The sequence below is a fragment of the Cherax quadricarinatus genome, chromosome 60 (assembly GCF_038502225.1).
Source record: "Cherax quadricarinatus isolate ZL_2023a chromosome 60, ASM3850222v1, whole genome shotgun sequence".
Classification (NCBI taxonomy): Eukaryota; Metazoa; Arthropoda; class Malacostraca; order Decapoda; family Parastacidae; genus Cherax; species Cherax quadricarinatus.
Genome location: NC_091351.1, coordinates 400,668 through 422,404, shown reverse-complemented (window position 1 = coordinate 422,404; position 21,737 = coordinate 400,668). Strand labels below are relative to the sequence as shown.

Here is a 21,737-nt window from a genome sequence, read left to right as displayed (position 1 = left end):
ATTTGCCCCCAATGTGAAAAATTACCTAACTGAAAAGAAATTAGAACTTAAGTGCCTCCTGGTGTTAGACAATGCCCCTGGTCATCCTACAGACGTGTCAGAGCGACTTTATGGGGACATGAGCTTCATTAAGGTGAAGTTTTTGCCTCCTAATACCACTCCTCTCCTGCAGCCCATGGACCAGCAGGTTATTTCCAACTTCAAGAAACTGTACACAAAAGCTCTGTTTGAAAGGTGCTTTGTAATGACCTCAGAAACTCAACTGACTCTAGAGAGTTTTGGAGAGATCACTTTAATATCCTCAATTGTGTAAACCTTATAGGTAAGGCTTGGGAGGAAGTGACAAAGAGGACCTTGAACTCTGCTTGGAAGAAACTGTGGCCAGAATGTGTAGACAAAAGGGATTTTGAAGGGTTTGAGGCTAACCCTGAGAATCCTGTGCCAGTTGAGGAATCCATTGTGGCATTGGGAAAGTCCTTGGGGTTGGAGGTTAGTGGGGAGGATGTGGAAGAGTTGGTGGAGGAGGACAATGAAGAACTAACCACTGATGAGCTGCTAGATCAACTTCAACAGCAAGAGGCCACACCTGAGGAAATTGCTTCGGAGGAGGGGAGAGAGAAATTGAAGAAGTTGCCTACTTCAAAGATTAAGGAAATCTGTGCTAAGTGGCTTGAAGTGCAAACCTTCATGGATGAAAATCACCCTCACACAGCTATTGCAAGCCGTGCTGGTGATTATTACACTGACAATGTTGTGAAACACTTTAGGCAAGTCATAAAGGAACGAGAGGTACAGGCCACTATGGACAGATATCTTGTGCGAAAGAAGTCCAGTGACTCTGAAGCTGGCCCTAGTGGCATTAAAAGAAGAAGGGAAGTAACCCCAGAAAAGGACTTACTACCTCAAGTCCTAATGGAAGGGGATTCCCCTTCTAAACAGTAAGAAGATATTGCTCTCCCCTCCTCCCATCCCATCAATCATCACCAGATCTTCAATAAAAGTAAGTGTCATTTAATTGTGCATGCCTTTTTCAGTTTGTGTGTATTAAAATTAACATTTCATGTGGTAAAAAAAATTTTTTTTCATACTTTTGGGCGTCTTGCACGGATTAATTTTATTTCCATTATTTCTTATGGGGAAAATTGATTCGCATAACGATTATTTCGCATAACGATGAGCCCTCTTGCACGGATTAAAATCGTTAACCGGGGGTCCACTGTATATATATATATATATATATATATATATATATATATTTTTTTTTTTTTTTTTCAACAAGTCGGCCGTCTCCCACCGAGGCAGGGTGACCCAAAAAAGAAAGAAAATCCCCAAAAAGAAAATACTTTCATCATCATTCAACACTTTCACCACACTCGCATATTATCACTGTTTTTGCAGAGGTGCTCAGAATACAACAGTCTAGAAGCATACACATATAAAGATACACAACATATCCCTCCAAACTGCCAATATATATATATATATATATATATATATATATATATATTTTTTTTCAACAAGTCGGCCGTCTCCCACCGAGGCAGGGTGACCCAAAAAAAGAAAGAAAATCCCCAAAAAGAAAATACTTTCATCATCATTCAACACTTTCACCACACTCGCACATTATCACTGTTTTTGCAGAGGTGCTCAGAATACAACAGTCTAGAAGCATACACATATAAAGATACACAACATATCCCTCCAAACTGCCAATATCCCAAACCCCTCCTTTAAAGTGCAGGCATTGTACTTCCCATTTCCAGGACTCAAGTCCGACTATATGAAAATAACCGGTTTCCCTGAATCCCTTCACTAAATATTACCCTGCTCACACTCCAACAGATCGTCAGGTCCCAAGTACCATTCGTCTCCATTCACTCCTATCTAACACGCTCACGCACGCTTGCTGGAAGTCCAAGCCCCTTACCCACAAAACCTCCTTTACCCCCTCTCTCCAACCCTTTCGAGGACGACCCCTACCCCGCCTTCCTTCCCCTATAGATTTATATGCTTTCCATATATATATATATATATATATATATATATATATATATATATATATATAAATAAGGTGAGTGGTGCGTTGAGGTATATGTGGAGTCAAAAAACGTTATCTATGGAGGCAAAGAAGGGAATGTATGAAAGTATAGTAGTACCAACACTCTTATATGGATGTGAAGCTTGGGTGGTAAATGCAGCAGCGAGGAGACGGTTGGAGGCAGTGGAGATGTCCTGTCTAAGGGCAATGTGTGGTGTAAATATTATGCAGAAAATTCGGAGTGTGGAAATTAGGAGAAGGTGTGGAGTTAATAAAAGGATTAGTCAGAGGGCAGAAGAGGGGTTGTTGAGGTGGTTTGGTCATTTAGAAAGAATGGATCAAAGTAGAATGACATGGAAAGCATATAAATCTATAGGGGAAGGAAAGAGGGGTAGGGGTCGTCCTCGAAAGGGTTGGAAAGAGGGGGTAAAGGAGGTTTTGTGGGCGAGGGGCTTGGACTTCCAGCAAGCGTGCATGAGCGTGTTAGATAGGAGTGAATGGAGACGAATGATACTTGGGACCTGACGATCTGTTGGAGTGTGAACAGGGTAATATTTAGTGAAGGGATTCAGGGAAACCGGTTATTTTCATATAGTCGGACTTGAGTCCTGGAAATGGGAAGTACAATGCCTGCACTTTAAAGGAGGGGTTTGGGATATTGGCAGTTTGGAGGGATATGTTGTGTATCTTTATACGTATATGCTTCTAAACTGTTGTATTCTGAGCACCTCTGCAAAAGCAGTGATAATGTGCGAGTGTGGTGAAAGTGTTGAATGATGATGAAAGTATTTTCTTTTTGGGGATTTTCTTTCTTTTTTGGGTCACCCTGCCTCGGTGGGAGACGACCGACTTGTTATAAAAAAAAAAAAAAAAAATTCAACAAGTCGGCCGTCTCCCACTGAGGCAGGGTGACTCAAAAAAGAAAGAAAATCCCCAAAAAGAAAATACTTTCATCATCATTCAACACTTTCACCACACTCGCACATTATCACTGTTTTTGCAGAGGTGCTCAGAATACAACAGTTTAGAAGCATACACATATAAAGATACACAGCATATCCCTCCAAACTGCCAATATCCCAAACCCCTTCTTTAAAGTGCAGGCATTGTACTTCCCATTTCCAGGACTCAAGTCCGACTATATGAAAATAACCGGTTTCCCTGTTATGGCCTTTATGGTGGCAAAATGGGTAATGTACCATAGTAAAAGTGCACATGAGGCATGGTATTTGAACTTTGCAGTGAGGAGACTGCTAAAGGAAGAGATGTCATATTTGAGAGCAATTGGTGTTAATACAAGACAGAATTTAGAGGGTAGAAATTGGATAGTGTGAGGTCACCAAAGGTATAATTCAAAGGGATGAGGAGGAGTTGTCAAGATGGTTTGGGAACTTAACAGTGAACAGAGCAAGAAAGGATGATCAAAAGGGTGTATAAATCTTGGGTGGAAGGAGGGCTAGGGATGTGGTCATCCTAGGAAGGGATGACAGTAAAGGTTGTTCTGAGCAGTAAGAGGTTGAGCATCCAAGAGGCTTGTGTGAACATATTAGATCAGAGTGAGTGCAGACCGGTGGTTTGTATGGCTTGATGTGCTGTTGAGTGTGAGCAGGGCAAAAATATTTATAAAGGTATTCAGAAATACTGATTAAATGGACTTGAGCCCCAGAGGCAGAAAGTACAGCACCTGCACTATGAAGGATGGGTGGTGATGTTGCACTTCTGAGGAGCCTTTGAATTATAATGATGTGCACGTCTGATAAGACATACATTGAATGAATCATAATGATGGTCAGTTTATTAAAAACTGCAATAATCTCATCACAAATTTCATACAAATGCAGAAAAACTGCTTGTAATTAGAAGATTCAGGTGATCCTATGTATGTGGCACTTTAGTCTAAAAAAAATTTTGGAGATGTTAATCTTACAACACAGTTAATGGACAAGTTGTGCTAGTAATAAAACTAAACGGCTTAGAATGCGATTCTGGATTGACACATCTACATACTCTAAGACCACTTCTGCTTCTATGAGTTAAATATATCCATTACCTAAATTAAAAATATTTGTGTAGCAGAACACTCTTATATATTTACATAATTACATTAAAAACATGAGCCAGTAAGAAACTTACCCTTCAAAGGTGTTAATCTTCAAGTCTTCACTTCTTAGGCAATTATAATGTCTATCAGTTAATATAGGAAACACATTATCTAGTGCCATGCACCTTATACCTTAGTGCTCTCTGTATGTTGCTTGAGACAGTAATGTCTTACACAAACATGCAATTCTTTATTATGTAGATTAGCTGTATATTACAACATGCAATTTTCATGCAGTCATGAAAGAGAGAGTGAGAGAGAGCAGTTTACAAGTACAGTAATGATTTAGGACAAAACAATACATTCTGACCAGTACATAAGTTAACCCAGACAGAATTGGAAGAATAAAAAGAAAAGTGCTGAAGAACAAAATCATATAGATTAGGATGGCACTGGTTCTGATAAATTAAGAACATATTAGTAACAAATAATAACACACTATAAATATAACAACTCAAACATTTTTAAAATTTATACATTTTTATGAAAAAAAAATTTAAACCATTGAAGTCTGCTGAGACTTATTTGTTAATACTGTACATTTAAACAATAGCTACAAGCCTTCAGTGCATAAATTATATACAGCATGTTAATGTTATATTGTAGTAAATGTCAAAAACTGCACATGCCACCTCTCATTTCTGTGGGAGTCACTTACCAGCTGGCCGCGCAGCATTCCAGCCACCTGGCGGTGGTGCTGGGAAAGGTGTGGGTCCACCTGGCGGTGGTGGAATTCCTGGAGGTGGTGGTGGCCCTTTTATGCCAGGAGGCCAAGGAGGTGGAGGGGGGCCCATACCAGGCATAGGTGGAGGGGGTGGTCCACCCATTCCTGGTGGTGGTGGTGGTGGGAGTGGCGGTCCACCCATTCCTGGTGGTGGTGGTGGGGGAGGTGGTGGTCCACCCATTCCTGGTAGTGGTGGCGGGGGAGGTGGTGGTCCACCCATTCCTGGTAGTGGTGGTGGGGGAGGTGGTGGTCCACTCATTCCTGGTGGTGGTGGTGGGGGAGGTGGTGGTCCACCCATTCCTGGTGGTGGTGGTGGGGGAGGTGGTGGTCCACCAATTCCTGGTGGTGGTGGTGGGGGAGGTGGTGGTCCACCCATTCCTGGTGGTGGTGGTCGGGGAGGTGGTGGTCCACCCATTCCTGGTGGTGGTGGTGGGGGAGGTGGTGGTCCACCCATTCCTGGTGGTGGTGGTGGGGGGGGTGGTGGTCCACCCATTCCTGGTGGTGGTGGTAGGGGAGGTGATCCACCCATTCCTGGTGGTGGGCCCCCCATTCCTGGTAGTGGTGGTGGTGGAGGGGGCAGTGGGCCACTCAATCCTGGTGGTGGTGGTCCTCCCATTCCTGGTAAGGGTGGAGGTGGGGGTGGGAGAGGGGGTCCTTCCATTACTGGCATGAATGGTGGTCCAAACATTCCTGGCATAGGTGGTGGGGGTGGTGGGGGTGGTGGCCCACCTATTCCTGGAATGGATGGTGGTGGTAGGGGTGGAGGCTTTGGCAGTGTTGGGCCACCCATTCCTGGTGAGGGTGGTGGTGATCCACTTACTGCAAGAGAAGATGGTGCCACAGGTGGTTGTAAACCAGTGCCCAGCAAAGGGGAAGTAATAGGAGGTAGAGAAGGCATGCTGGAGAGAGGAAGAGTGGATGGTGGGGCAGTGTGTGCCAGAGGTGCAGTAGGTGCTGCAGGTGCTCCCATCCCTGACAATGCAGAATGTTGTTGTTGTAGTAGTAGAGCAGTAGAACTAGAGACTACACACGGTGCACCAGAGGGTGAAGCATCAGCCACACCTTTCTCCGTAGATGGGGGTGGGGGAGGGGGAGGAGGGGGCAGTGATTGAGGGCCACTACATGTTGCTAGTCTGCTAGGTGAGGTTGGTGAATCAAAGTCTGCTTTTGTCTTTGCAGTGAGTTCCTGGAAAAAGATGACGTAAAATTACTACTAGATAGGTTTAAGCTTGCCCGAAGTGCTCTGGATAACCATGAACTTTTAGCATGCACTCCAATATCACCCATTTCTATATAAACATTGTATTATATGGAAATAAACTTGTATTTGTACTTCTACACTCATCCAGGTTCACAAAGGGGTCTAGTGGACTCTGATAACTTAAAGATATGTATATAGGAGAGCAGGGCACCAAACATTTTACTAACTTGTCTTGAGATGACATAATGAAAGCTCGTTGAATAATTGTCTAAAATATACTGTACTGTATTACAAAATATCAAAATATTTATGAGCTTTGGTTCATGTTTCATTTAAGATAGTTTTTATAGAAATTATAATTTATGGATTATAATTATACTTGTATAAAGTATAATATTTATGGCCAAAAAATAAAAAAATATACAAGTAGTGTACATTCTGACCTAATACCAAGACTTTCTTCAGTGTATTAAAAAGTGTCTCAGTTTTCAATTTCTTGTTAAAATTTGCAATCAAACTACCTGGCATATACCTGGAGAGGGTTTCGGGGGTCAATGCCCCCACGGCCCAGTCTGACCAGGCCTTGCGTTGGATCAGGGCCTAATCAACCAGTTTGCACCTTAGTTTTGGCCAACTGCATTTTTCCAAATGACCAACCCACAGCAATTTTGCTAGTATTCCTTCTATGCTATCAATTGAGTACAAGAAACTGCCTATTTACCTATTTCAACTACCCAATAAAGTAGTAAGAAATTGGTAATTTGGCCAAATTCACGCAAAATTCATAAACTGCTATTTTCAAAATAGGGTCCAGAATAAACAATGTAGACATTCCTGGCGCTAAAAAACACTTCCTCTATTCCTCAGTCGTGTCTCCAGGCCCCTCTTATATTTCTCTTGCTTTCCATTTTAAATTTTTATTCACACAAAAAATGCAAGATTTACTGTTATGCAGACTACTGCATTATTGTAAATATTGTATAAATAATGTCAGTGCATTTCTAAATACATATTAGATTGGCCAGTTGGACACACATTGAACAAATGATGTCATTTGTGTACTGTGTATTATCGGCAAAAATCCAACATTTCTGCTACTTTGAGCTCAATTTCAAGCTACTCTTAGTCCTGAAACCAATCAAAATCATCTCTATTTCTTTAATATATCTTCCATTCTATCAAGCGAGACCAAAAACTGAGAATATAACCATAAAAACCACACAAAAATACACTGCAAATTTGCTGTTTTAAACCAATAACACAGTCACAGTTTTTTTCATTATGCACTGCGTGCTACAGGTTTTTTTTTATACAGTGAAACCTTACAGTATAGACCCATTCTCTCATATTTAAGCCCAAAATTACCGCTTACGGCTTATCTGAGTGAGTTGAGCTCATGGCGTAGTACAAGCGTATTACATGGTGTAGTATGTCTGAAAACATGTTTACACTATCATATATAAGTAAGCAAAAGAGCTAGGCCTATGGAATGTATATACAGTACACACATTACTGACCTTAAAATATTTTTGTCCTTAGCTTATAATGAGCAGTGAATATATTTATTGTATAAAGTCTGAATAAAGAATGGGTAAAATTAAAAAAAGCTGTATTAGCAAAATGCCATAAAGCAAAGCACTGTAAAGCAGGGTCCTCCTTTACCAATGCTCAATTTTAGGCCAATACCACCACTTCTTCTCTTATGCCAAATCTAAGGGAAAAACAATATCCAGTATTGGGCCCCTGCTTAGGCGGGATGGGACATACACAGATGATAGCCAAGAAATGAGCGAGATACTAGTCCCAATATGACTCACTGCTCAGCGAGCCACTGCCTAGACTAAGGGTCAACAATCCAAATGAATTCTTTATGAACGAAACCCAAAATTTGGTCATCCAAAAAATCTTGGATATTATTCTAACTACACAAGACTTTGAAGAGGCAATTAATGACATGCCCATGCACTCTGCCCCAGGCCCAGACTCGTGGTACTCAGTGTTCATCAAGAATTGCAAAAAGCCCCTATCACGTGCCTTCAGCATTTTATGGAGAGGGAGCAGGAACATGGGTCATCCCACAAAAACACACACACACACACACACACACACACACACACACACACACACACACACACACACACACACACACACACACACACACACACACACACACACACACACACACACACACTAAAAACAACAGACATAGCCCCACTCCACAAAGGTGGCAGTAAAGCAATTGCAAAGAACTACAGACCGATAGCACTAACATCCCATATCATAAAAATCTTTGAGAGGGTTCTACGAAGCAAGATAGCCAACCACCTAGATACCCATCAATTACACAACCCAGGGCAACACAGGTTTAGAGCAGGTCGCTCCTGCCTGTCCCAGCTACTGAACCACTATGACAAGGTTCTGGATGCTTTAGAGGATAAACAAAATACAGATGTAGTATACACAGACTTTGCAAAAGCTTTCGACAAGTGTGACTATGGTGTAATAGCACACAAAATGCGTGATAAAGGAATAACGGAAAAAGTTGGTAGATGAATCTACAACTTCCTGACAAGTAGAACACAAACAGTAATAGTAAACAGAGTAAAGTCCCAGGCAGCCATGGTAAAAAGCTCTGTTCCACAAGGCACAGTACTCGCTCCCATTCTATTCCTCATCCTCATTTCTGACAAGACAGGGATGTATGCCATAGCTCCGTGTCTTCCTTTGCGGATGACACCCGGATTACCATGGCAGTGACCTCCATCGAAGACAATGTGAGACTCCAAGCAGACATCAACCAAATCCTCGAATGGGCCACTCAAAACTCTATGAAGTTCAACGAGGAAAAATTTTAACTACTCAGATATGGGAAACTTTAAGAAATTAAAAATGTGTCAGGGTATACAACAAATTCTAACCATACAATACAACAGAAAAGTAATGTGAAGGACCTGGGAGTTATAATGTCAGAGAATCTTGCCTTCAAAGACCACAACAATGTATCTACCTCATCCGCTAGGAAAATGACAGGATGGATAATGAGAACCTTCAAAACTAGGGATGCCAAGCCCATGATGAGTCTCTTCAAATCACTTGTGCTCTCTAGGCTGGAATACTGCTGTACACTAACGGCCCCCTTCAAGGCAGGCGACATTGCAGACCTGAGGAGTGTACAAAGAACTTTCATGGCACACATAAGTACGATAAGGCACCTAAACTACAGGGAATGGTTGAAGGTCCTTTATCTGTATTCCCTTGAATGCAGGCAAGAGAGATATGTGATAATATACACTTGGAAGGTCCTGGAGGGATTGGTACCAAACTTGCACATAAAAACCACTCCCTATGAAAACAAAAGACTCGGCAGAAGATGCAACACTTCCCTGATGAAAAGCAGGGGCACCACAAGTACACTGAGAGACTACACAATAAGTGTCCGGGGGCCCAAGAATATTCAGTAGCCTCCCAGCATACATAAGGGGGATTACCTATAGACCCCTGGCTGTCTTCAAGAAGGCACTGGACAGGCACCTAAGTCAGTACTTGACCAACTGGGCTGTGGCTCGTACGTCAGCTTGCATGCAGCCAGCAGTAACAGACTGGTTGATCAGACAGTGATTCACCATGAGGTCTGGTCTCAGACCGGGCCGCGGGGGCGTTGACCCCCAAAACCCTCTCCAGGTCCAGAACCATCATAATTAGCTAATACTGACACCAATACTTTGGCACATTCTTAAAAACCACAATACTGTATAAACACCTGTATAGCTGAGACTGTTTTAAGTTTCTCCAGCTCCAGCTCAAGTTCCCTGATCTTGCGTTCATACTGGCACAGTTTCTCCGCCTGCTCCCCTCGCAGCTTAAAGAGCGACACTTCTTGATCACTCTCTATTCGTTCAAGTGACTCCTTGTGTTCTCGCTTAAGGCCCATCACTACTTGCTGAAACTCTGAAAATTTCACATTAGCAATGAAATGGTGAAGCATATTTTTAACACCTGCATAAGAACTAATACACAAGAGGATTTATATTGCAGGGTTACAATATGCTATCAAACTCAACTACTTTCTTTATGCAGGTTCCAATAATCACTAAGAAACTGCGACCTGTGTATAGCTGGTATCTCCAGTGCATGTGCAAACCTGCTCTCCCTCGATCAATTCAGAATGGTCAGAACAGCCTGGTGAGGAATAGATGACAAGAAAAGAAGGTGTACATTTTTTGCCACTGAACTTCCCACATACTACTGAGCCAATGAAACCAGAAGCTGGTGGAGAAGACCTATGAACATCAATCTGCCGATTGCCCATAGCGCAGTTGATAGAGCACTCAGCTCATATCAAGTGTTTGTGGCTCAATCCCTGGCACAGGTGGAAACATGGGCATTTTTTTTTTAACACCAAGTGTTCCTGTTCACCAAGCAGTAAGTAGGCTCTTGGGTGTTAGTTAACTGTTGTTGGTTATATCCTGGGGGTGGGGGGGGACAAGATTAAATTCAAATGAGACAGACAGTCCTGGATGAGGCGCTGACTTTACTGGGTTATCCTGGGTGGCTGATGCTCCCTACTCCAGGTTAAAAATCCAAACAAATCTTACCTTTTCCATGGGGAAGTGGAACAGAATTCTTCCTCCGTAAGCCATGCATGTCGTAAAAGGCGACTAAAATGCCGGGAGCAAGGGGCTAGTAACCCCTTCTCCTGTATAAACATTTATTTTTTTTTTTATTAACACACTGGCCGATTCCCACCAAGGCAGGGTGGCCCGAAAAAGAAAAACTTTCACCATCATTCATTCCATCACTGTCTTGCCAGAAGGGTGCTTTACACTACAGTTTTCAAACTGTAACATTAACAACCCTCCTTCAGAGTGCAGGCACTGTACTTCCCATCTCCAGGACTCAAGTCCGGCCTGCTGGTTTCCCTGAATCCCTTCATAAATGTTACTTTGCTCACACTCCAACAGCACATCAAGTATTAAAAACCATTTGTCTCCATTCACTCCTATCAAACACGCTCACGCATGCCTGTTGGAAGTTCAAGCCCCTCGCACACAAAACCTCCTTTACCCCCTCCCTCCAACCTTTCCTAGGCCAACCCCTACCCCGCCTTCCTTCCACTACAGACCGATACACTCTTGAAGTCATTCTGTTTCGCTCCATTCTCTCTACATGTCCGAACCACCTCAACAACCCTTCCTCACCCCTCTGGACAACAGTTTTGGTAATCCCGCACCTCCTCCTAACTTCCAAACTACGAATTCTCTGCATTATATTCACACCACACATTGCCCTCAGACATGACATCTCCACTGCCTCCAGCCTTCTCCTCGCTGCAACATTCATCACCCATGCTTCACACCCATATAAGAGCGTTGGTAAAACTATAATCTCATACATTCCCCTCTTTGCCTCCAAGGACAAAGTTCTTTGTTTCCACAGACTCCTAAGTGCACCGCTCACCCTTTTCCCCTCATCAATTCTATGATTCACCTCATCTTTCATAGACCCATCCACTGACACGTCCACTCCCAAATATCTGAATACATTCACCTCCTCCATACTCTCTCCCTCCAATCTGATATCCAATCTTTCATCACCTAATCTTTTTGTTATCCTCATAACCTCAATCTTTCCTGTATTCACTTTTAATTTTCTTCTTTTGCATACCCTACCAAATTCATCCACCAACCTCTGCAACTACTCTTCAGAATCTCCCAAGAGCACAGTGTCATCAGCAAAGAGCAACTGTGACAACTCCCACTTTATGTGTGATTCTTTATCTTTTAACTCCACGCCTCTTGCCAAGACCCTCGCATTTACTTCTCTTACAACCCCATCTATAAATATATTAAACAACCACGGTGACATCACACATCCTTGTCTAAGGCCTACTTTTACTGGGAAATAATCTCCCTCTTTCCTACATGCTCTAACTTGAGCCTCACTATCCTCGTAAAAACTCTTCACTTACTAAATGTAAAAGGAGAAACTTTCCTTTTTCCTTTTGGGTCACCCCGTCTCTGTGGGATACTGCCGGTGTGTTGAAAGAAAGAAGAAAGAAATCTTATCATAACACCACCCTCTGCAGAATCAGGTCTTTAAACATCACCTGTTACACTACCTGAGAGAAGACAAATTGTGAAGTATTTTAAACACAATAATAGAATCAAATTGCTGAGATATCAACAACTTGATATTGGAACAGAGTAAAACCTCCTGCTTCATGAGGAGTACTAGCCCAAACAGTTGCCTGTACATTCTCAGTGACAGCAGAATAAAGAACCTTCATATACTTAAACACAATTTCTTCTGAAATGGCTCACATAAAATAATCATTTTCAATTCCTTGTGTAATGTGCCATAATATGCATGGTAGTATGAGTCAATGTCATCTGCCAAAGATATATGATGGAAGAAATAACCCAAGAGACAAGTCATTAAAACTGAATCTGATAAGCCCTCAGAAATTGAGCAGGAACAAATTTTTCAAATTCAAATTTTTATTTCCCTTCATGCCATACAATAATGTTTCATTCAATGAAACATTGTTAGGCACAAAAGAAACCCATGAGTATGCAATGCATTTCGGGCAAACTAATCATATTTTTTAATAAATTCTAGAAAAAAAAAAAATCTTGTTTCCTGAACAGAAATCAAGGACACATAGGCAACAATAAGCTTCAAAATTTCAGCAGCCTAGTATCAGTGGTGACATTATCAGGATATTGATTGGACACAATTAGAAAAAACTGTCGAGCATCAACATCTGCGTTCTTACCTCTTCTAGTGACCTACGTCTCACCTCCTGGCGCTATATAAGGCTCCATCCTGTCACTTCATCTCCATATTGTTTCATACTATGGAACAATGCTCTTCTCGAGACTGAGGGACTGACCACCTCAAAACTTGAAGGGTGATGGACTGATTACATCGTCTTCAAGTATCTTCTGCTTCTATCAACTTTTCTGTACTCGACTGAAGAAGCCTACTGTGTAGGCGAAACGTTTCGAAATAAAGATACCTAACTGTTGCATATGTGTCTTACCTAACAACCTGTCGGTATTTTATACCATTTTAATGGTAATGTAAGTGTTTACTTAAATTAATTGTATGTTCAGCCAAGCACACTGAACACAGAAACCCATTTAAACAGCCTATGTGCCAAGCAAAATGCATGCAGATTAATATCTTCCAGGTGGGAGAAGCAAGTTGGATGTTCACATAAAAGTTCTGTATGTAAACAAGAGTTTATAATACAGAGGTACACAATCAAATGAGTCTGCCCGGGAACCAATGGTACGCATGTGCACATTTGATTGTGGATACATGACTAGATGAGAAAAAAAAAAAAGTAAGAATTTTCTTGTTTACTGGTGCTAGTTTATACATAAAGGTTGCAGGTCAAATTAGTGGCTCATGGAACCTGAACAAAAAATTCTTTTGAAGTTAATAAAAATTTCATAATATCACTTAAAAAGCTAAATGCAAATCATGCACAATTTCACTGTTGTACCAAAATTTTAATTTTGAATACACATGCATTTAATCAACCTCCATAATTCAAAATTGGTTGATACATACAGAGTATGATGGTGCTACCAAAACATTTCGAAAGATTAACGGTTAATGTAACACACACGAAATGGTGCAAAAAGCCTTGGGGAATACGTAGAAATTAAGAAAGAGTAATATAATTTGCTAGATTCATAGCCCCTCAATGTCTGAAAGACAATGTGCAAAACAAAACTCTGCAATGTCAACTATGCACTGAAACTTCAACAAAAATATACATGCAAATATAAATGTATATTCCTCTGAATAATTATTATAATGATAAAACAAACTAAACAGCAGTATTTCCTTATCATGGCACAGATGCCCTGTGATGACATTACATACTGTTGTAGTAAAAAAATGTGCTAAACAGAACTAACCAAAATTAGTCTTAGACTGACTAAACTGAAAACTATAATAAGGTGAATCTGAGGCAGTAGGTTCACACAACTTAGTCTCTATCTTACCATTCCTCTTGATCACAACTCATCCAACATACCAAAAGCAGGTTAATAAGAAAGCTTTCAGAACTGCAAGAATTATGAGGGGAAAAGATGAGGATAATAAAATATTGATCAATGTTCAGACTGGAGGACAACCATGCACAACATGCAGGTTACCTTCTCCCTCCCCGTTCTTTACTCTCTCCACTGCAGTCTCGATAAGTACCCCATTAGGATCACAAGGAGAGTTATCAGCTGTAGTGACCCTCCCAGTGGTGAGGTCTGTTTTCAAACAGTGGGTTAATTATAAATAATAGCATTGTTAGTAAGACTAGAACTTTATTAGTACACTAATTATGATTACAGTAATTCTAAAAATAATGGTAATCAAATATTTCATTTACCAACAGTACTAACATGAAAGTATGTATGCACATGCTGTGATTTTAAGCCAGAACTTGCATATGTGGCTTATGAAGAAACTGATTTTGCCAAACACGCTAAGCATGTATGGTGTTATGTGTGTTATACTCGCAAGCACAAACATTTATACATATTTTTTTTTTTAATACACTGGCCATCTCCCACCGAGGCTGGGTGACCTAAAAAAGAAAAACACTTTCACTATCATTCACACAAAAACTGTCTTTGCAGAGGCATGCGATATGACAGTTTAGATGTCACCCCAAAAACCAAATATCCAAAACCCCTCTCAAGTGCAGCCATTGCACTTCCTACCTCCAGGACTCAAGCTCGGATAACTGGTTTCCCTGTATCCCTTCACAAAACATTACCCTGCTCACACTCCAACAGCTCATCAAGTCTCAAAAACCATCGTCTCCACTCACTTCTAATACGTTCATACATGCCCACTGTATGTCCAAGTACCTTGCACACAAAACCTCTTTTACCCCTCCCTCCAACCTTTTTGGGGACAACCCCTACCCCGCCTTCCTTCCCTTACAGACTTATACGTTCTCCAAGTCATTCTACTTCGTTCCATTCTCTCTAAATGACTAAACCACCTCAACAGCCCCTTTTCAGCCCTTTGACTAAATACTTTTAGTAGCCCCACACCTCCTCCTAATTTACACACTATGAATTCTCTGCACAATATTTACACCACACATTGCCCTTAGACATGACATCTCCACTGTCTCCAGCCACCTCCTCACTGCAGCATTTACAACCCTTGCTTCACACCCATATAAGAGTGTTGGTACCATCATACTCTCGTACATTCCCTTCTTTGCCTCCATTGATAATGTTCTCTTGTTTTCACAGATACCTCAACGCACCACTCGCCTTTTTTCCTTCATCAATTCTATGGTTAACCTCATCCTTCATAAACCCATTCGCTGACAAGTCAACTCCCAAATATCTGAAAACATTCACTTCTTCTATACTCCCTCCCTCCAATGTGACATCCAATTTTCCTTTAACTAAATCGCTTGATACCCTCATCACTTTACTCTTATCTATGTTCACTTTCAACTTTCTACCTTTACACACCCAAAAAACATACCAGCTTCTGTGTACTTGGCTCCTGGGCGAACAGATGAAAGGAGCTCAGCAAAGTTTGCAGGAGGCCAGGCAGAGGAAGAGATTTTGCCTGGGGTCAAGATCTGTGCTGGTGAGGCCTCAGTATGGGACCAGTAGTACATCAGGTCAGGCTGCCAAGATCAACAGTGTTAATAATGTCAAACTTTGCTATACGATTTTTTTTTTTTTACCACACCAAAGGTAGGGTGACAAAAAAGGGAACACATGCACAATCATACATTCAGTAACTGTCTTACCAGAAGTTTACAGACATAATTAAAACATCCTTCTGAAATGCAACATCCTTGTCCTCCTTTAGAGTGCAGGCACTGTACAAAAAAATCTATATTTGAAAATTACTGTACAAAACATACAATAGAATGACTCATAGGATGCATAACATTTTGGGCAAAACTTAGCCCATACTTAAAATATACATTTATATATATTTTTTTTTTTTTAAGGTTTAATACACAGCATTAATAGGAACTTAAAATAGATACAAGTTACAAGATAATTCTTATAAATGAATAATTAGACATGTACAACAGCTGGTTATCTTTAGTTGTAGACATTTTGCCAACCAGTTGTTTTGTCAATACAATACAAGGACATAATGTGAAGAATTATATACTGGCCAATTCCTTGGGTATAACCTACTTCCACTGTGGAATTCTGCCTGCCAGTGCCAATGACTTCGTGTGATGTATATCCTTCACCCATTGCCGGTATATAAGCGCCAAGCTCCACGACTGTGCTTCAATTCCTTCAAGACTACGGTGCTCTTCACCAACTCCAAGACTGAGGGACTGATTACCTCATCTTCTGTATATAATTATATAATTCTTCACATTTTTTTCCTTGTATTGCACTGATAAAGCCACTGGTTGGAGAAACATCTATAAATAAAGATGCCTATATGTTGCAAATGTGAAATACTTCATCTTGTCAGTATTGTATACCGTTTATGTACAACATAATTCTTAGTTCTAACAGGATGAGCAGTAATAGTTAATTAAATTACAATACAAAAAATACATGGAAATGTAATTTCTGAGAATTATTTCTGCAGACAAGGATCCAGGTAATGATAAATGCTCTGAAAGAACAGATTGCAGCATATCATATGGAAGTCTATAGTAAGAAAAAGATGAAACAAAGTATCGGGATGGAAGTGGATGAAAACAAGTAGGTTTCAGGGTTTGTTTGACATAGTACATTGCTCCGATGAAAATGGTTTGAAAACCAACATGTTGAAGAATGAGACACTTCATTACCCTCATTGTCTCAAATGTTGCACAAGTGTTTCATTCATAGTATACTGATCTCAAGAAACAGTCAAATACAGTGACTTACAATACTGGCAACAGTATAAGTGATCTTTGAGATGATCACTCCCTCACCCTTGGTAAAAGGGGGTCAGCCTCTTAATCTAAAGCAAAGACATGAGGCTATAACTGGAAGCGAGGTGCATAAGCTTGCAGATGTTGTCACAGGCGAGCGGGGCCCACTAGCGGAGGTAAGTCATGCTAGACATTTGTTAGGTAGTAGACACTAGTGTGACACAGCAACACCATGGTATCTTGGTACAGAAGATGTCTTCTACAACTCTATTGCTAACATCTCCTGTACCAAGATACCATGGTGTTGCTGTGTCACACTAGTGTCTACTAGATAACAAGTGTTTAGCATGACTTACCTCCACTAGTGGGCCCCACTCACCTGTGACATCTCCAACCTGCTACATCTCATTTCCAATTCCAGTATACAAGTCTCAAGCTTAATACCTCTACTTTAGACTGAGGGACTGACCACCACCTGTCAGGGCTGAGGGACTTGTCACCTCAAAATTACATTTCCATTTCTTCTATGGTCTTCATTATTATATTCACCTCTATATCCAACTGATGAAGCCTGCTACACAGGTGAAACACTGCACCAGTAAAGACACTCCAGTGTTGCAAGTATTGACAAGGTTTCTCCAATATCAGCGATGTATGCACAAGGCTTATTCCTCTAAGAAAAAGGAGGAGTAGATGTAAAATGGAAAGAGACAGGCGCTCCCTTTACAGGCGACGGAAAAGAATAACAGAGCGGCTAAAAGAGGTCAATATATCTGAAATGCGTAGGGAGACACTGGTCAGAGAAATAGCAAACATCGAACTTAAGCTAAAGGAATCTTATAGGAGTCAGGAATCGCGGGAAGAACTACTAAAAGCCATAAATGAAATCGAAAGAAACCCAAAGTATTTCTTCTATGCCAAATCAAAGTCGAGAACAACGTCCAGTATTGGGCCCTTACTTAAACAAGATGGGTCCTACACAGATGACAGCAAGGAAATGAGCAAGCTACTCAAGTCCCAATATGACTCAGTTTTTAGCAAGCCACTAACCAGACAGAGTCGAAGATCAAAATGAATTTTTTATGAGAGAGCCACAGAATTTGGTTAACACAAGCCTATCTGATGTTATCCTAATGCCAAATGACTTCGAACAGGCGATAAATGACATGCCCATGTGCTCTGCCCCAGGGCCAGACTCGTGGAACTCCGTGTTCATCAAGAACTGCAAGAAGCCCCTATCACGAGCCTTTACCATCCTATAGAGAGGGAGCATGGACACGGGGGTCGTCCCACAGTTACTAAAAACAACAGACATAGCCCCACTCCACAAAGGGGGCAGTAAAGCAACAGCAAAGAACTACAGACCGATAGCACTAACATCCCATATCATAAAAATCTTTGAAAGGGTCCTAAGAAGCAAGATCACCACCCATCTAGAAACCCATCAGTTACACAACCCAGGGCAACATGGGTTTAGAACAGGTCGCTCCTGTCTGTCTCAACTACGACAAGGTCCTAAATGCACTAGAAGACAAAAAGAATGCAGATGTAATATATACAGACTTCGCAAAAGCCTTCGACAAGTGTGACCATGGCGTAATAGCGCACAAAATGCATGCTAAAGGAATAACAGGAAAAGTCGGTCGATGGATCTATAATTTCCTCACTAACAGAACACAGTAGTAGTCAACAGAGTAAAGTCCGAGGCAGCTACGGTGAAAAGCTCTGTTCCACAAGGCACAGTACTCGCTCCCATCTTGTTCCTCATCCTCATATCTGACAGACAAGGATGTCAGCCACAGCACCGTGTCTTCCTTTGCAGATGACGCCCGAATCTGCATGACAGTGTCTTCCATTGCAGACACTGCAAGGCTCCAGTCGGACATCAACCAAATCTTTCAGTGGGCTGCAGAAAACAATATGAAGTTCAACGATGAGAAATTTCAATTACTCAGATATGGTAAACACGAGGAAATTAAATCTTCATCAGAGTACAAAACAAATTCTGGCCACAAAATAGAGCGAAACACCAATGTCAAAGACCTGGGAGTGATCATGTCGGAGGATCTCACCTTCAAGGACCATTACATTGTATCAATCACATCTGCTAGAAAAATGACAGGATGGATAATGAGAACCTTCAAAACTAGGGAGGCCAAGCCCATGATGACACTCTTCAGGTCACTTGTTCTATCTAAGCTGGAATATTGCTGCACACTAACAGCACCTTTCAAAGCAGGTGAAATTGCTGACCTAGAGAATGTACAGAGAACCTTCACGGCGCGCATAACGGAGATAAAACACCTCAATTACTGGGAGTGCTTGAGGTTCCTGAACCTGTATTCCCTGGAATGCAGACGGGAGAGATACATGATTATATACACCTGGAAAATCCTAGAGGGACTAGTACCAAACTTGCACACGAAAATCACTCGCTACAAAAGCAAAAGACTTGGCAGACGATGCAACATCCCCCCAATGAAAAGCAGGGGTGTCACTAGCACGTTAGGAGACCATACAATAAGTGTCAGGGGCCCGAGACTGTTCAACTGCCTCCCAGCATACATAAGGGGGATTACCAACAGACCCCTGGCAGTCTTCAAGCTGGCACTGGACAAGCACCTAAAGTCGGTTCCTGACCAGCCGGGCTGTGGCTCGTACGTTGGTTTGCGTGCAGCCAGCAGTAACAGCCTAGTTGATCAGACTGATCCACCAAGAGGCCTGGTCACAGACCGAGCCGCTGGGGCGTTGACCCCCGGAACTCTCTCCAGGTAAACTCCAGGTATAGTTATGGGGACTATTGCCCCTTTCCCCACTCAAGGCCTAGTCTCAGATCAAGCCTCAATAGTTCTTCTTTCAACAAACTGGCTGTATCCCACCAAAGCAGGGTGGTCCAAAAAGAAAAACAAAAGTTTCTCTTTTTAACTTTAGTGATGTACACAGGAGAAGGGGTTACTAGCCCCTTGCTCTCGGCATTTTAGTCATCTCTTATGACGCGCATGGCTTATAAATAAAAAAAAGGCACAATACCATGACTGGAACAATACACAAATAACCCGCACATAGAAGAGAGGAGCTTCCGATGACGTTTCGGTGCAACTTGGACCATTTACAAAGTCACACTAACGAGAAGGAGGTGGTTGTAGTAGTAGTAGTAGTAGTAGTAGTAGTGGTAGTAGTAGTGGTAGTAGTAGTGGTAGTAGTAGTGGTAGTAGTAGTAGTAGTGGTGGTAGTAGTAGTAGTAGTGGTGGTAGTAGTAGTAGTAGTGGTGGTAGTAGTAGTAGTAGTAGTGGTAGTAGTGGTAGTAGTGGTAGTGGTAGTAGTAGTAGTAGTAGTAGTAGTGGTAGTGGTGGTAGTGGTGGTAGTAGTGGTGGTGGTAGTAGTGGTGGTAGTAGTGGTGGTAGTAGTGGTGGTAGTAGTGGTGGTAGTAGTGGTGGTAGTAGTGGTGGTAGTAGTGGTGGTGGTGTAGGTGGAAGGAAGTAGTAGTGGGGAGGTAGTAAGAGTAGGAGGGGCCAGTCAAATACGTACTAAGAAAGAGGAGCACTTCAAGGGAGCTAGGTGCTAGGTCCAAGTCGAACCGAAATGTCATCATAAGCTTCTCTCTTCTATGTGTAGGTTATTTGTTTAACGCATGGCTTATGGACAAAGAATTCTGCTCCACTTTCCCATGAAGATAAGAGAAAATTAACAAGAACAAGAACTAGTAAGAAAATAGAAGAAAACCCAGAGGGGTGTGTATGTGTATGCTCGTACATGCATGTGTAGTGTGATCTAAGTTTAACCCGTAAACGGTCCAAACGTATATATACATTTTTTCAACATTTGAAAGTATGTAAAAAAAGTAGATCTTCTTTTTGTTTTTTTACATTTGAAAATGTGTAAAAAAAACTTTGATCTACTCTTTTTTTTTTTGTTATATTTGAAAATATGTAAAAAAAAAACGTAGATCTACTTTTGTAGCACTACACATGTGAACGTAGATCTGCTTGGACCATTTATGGGTTAAGTAGAAATAGCAAGACGTACCTGAAATCTTGCATGTTTGCGAGACAGAAAGACACCAGCAATCCTACCAAGCCTCTATTGTGGTGAAAAAATATCCTGAGTTAATGAGATATTTTTTTAATCCACACCAGTTGAATACTTCAGTGTATACTACAGTACATAAATGTCAGTACAGTGGACCCCCGGATAACGATCAGCTCCCAACTCGACCAATTATGTAAGTTTATTTTTGTAAGTGCTTTTGTAGGTGTATTTTTAGGGGTCTGAAATGGACTAATCTAATTCACAATATTTCTTACGGGAACAAATTCGGTCTATAACGGCACCCAAACAGACTTCTGGATTGAAATAATATCGTTATGCGGGGGTCCACTGTACTTCCTTAACAGAAGTGCACATTATAAACAAATCAGTGTTACTATGTGCTACCCTAGTACGTACAAGTAAATTATATGATTTTATACAAAACATGAAAAATGTGATTAAAAACATTAATATCCAGTACAATACAGTACTAATACATGCAAGGAACATTAACATATAGTACAGTGTACTAATACAAGACTTACTCTAAAGAGAAGTTCAAGAGGAGCGCTGACATCTTCAATCTGATTTATGACCCCCGCAGCTAGAAGATGGGTACAAAATTGTGTGGCAAGAATCTTAAGGTCCTGTGGCGTAATAACATGGCGAAGATAATGTCCTTCACTGAATGCACTCACAAACCAATTGATCAGCATTTGTCCTGTTTCCAGAAAGTAGTACAAAATTATTAGTACAGTATGTATT

At 41.3% G+C, this 21,737-nt stretch overlaps 1 protein-coding gene across 1 annotated transcript in view; it reads right to left on the bottom strand.

The window, feature by feature from the left end:
- The window catches only part of LOC128694402 (uncharacterized), a 131,176-nt gene that overhangs the window by 55,072 nt on the left and 54,367 nt on the right, over window positions 1-21,737 (bottom strand). The window contains exons 7-11 of the mRNA XM_070097838.1: window positions 21,518-21,693; window positions 15,584-15,731; window positions 14,236-14,340; window positions 9,825-10,012; window positions 4,798-6,049 (exon numbers count right to left, since the gene is read on the bottom strand). Coding sequence (XP_069953939.1) covers window positions 4,798-6,049; window positions 9,825-10,012; window positions 14,236-14,340; window positions 15,584-15,731; window positions 21,518-21,693 — 1,869 coding nt within the window. The remainder of the gene's footprint in view (window positions 1-4,797; window positions 6,050-9,824; window positions 10,013-14,235; window positions 14,341-15,583; window positions 15,732-21,517; window positions 21,694-21,737) is intronic.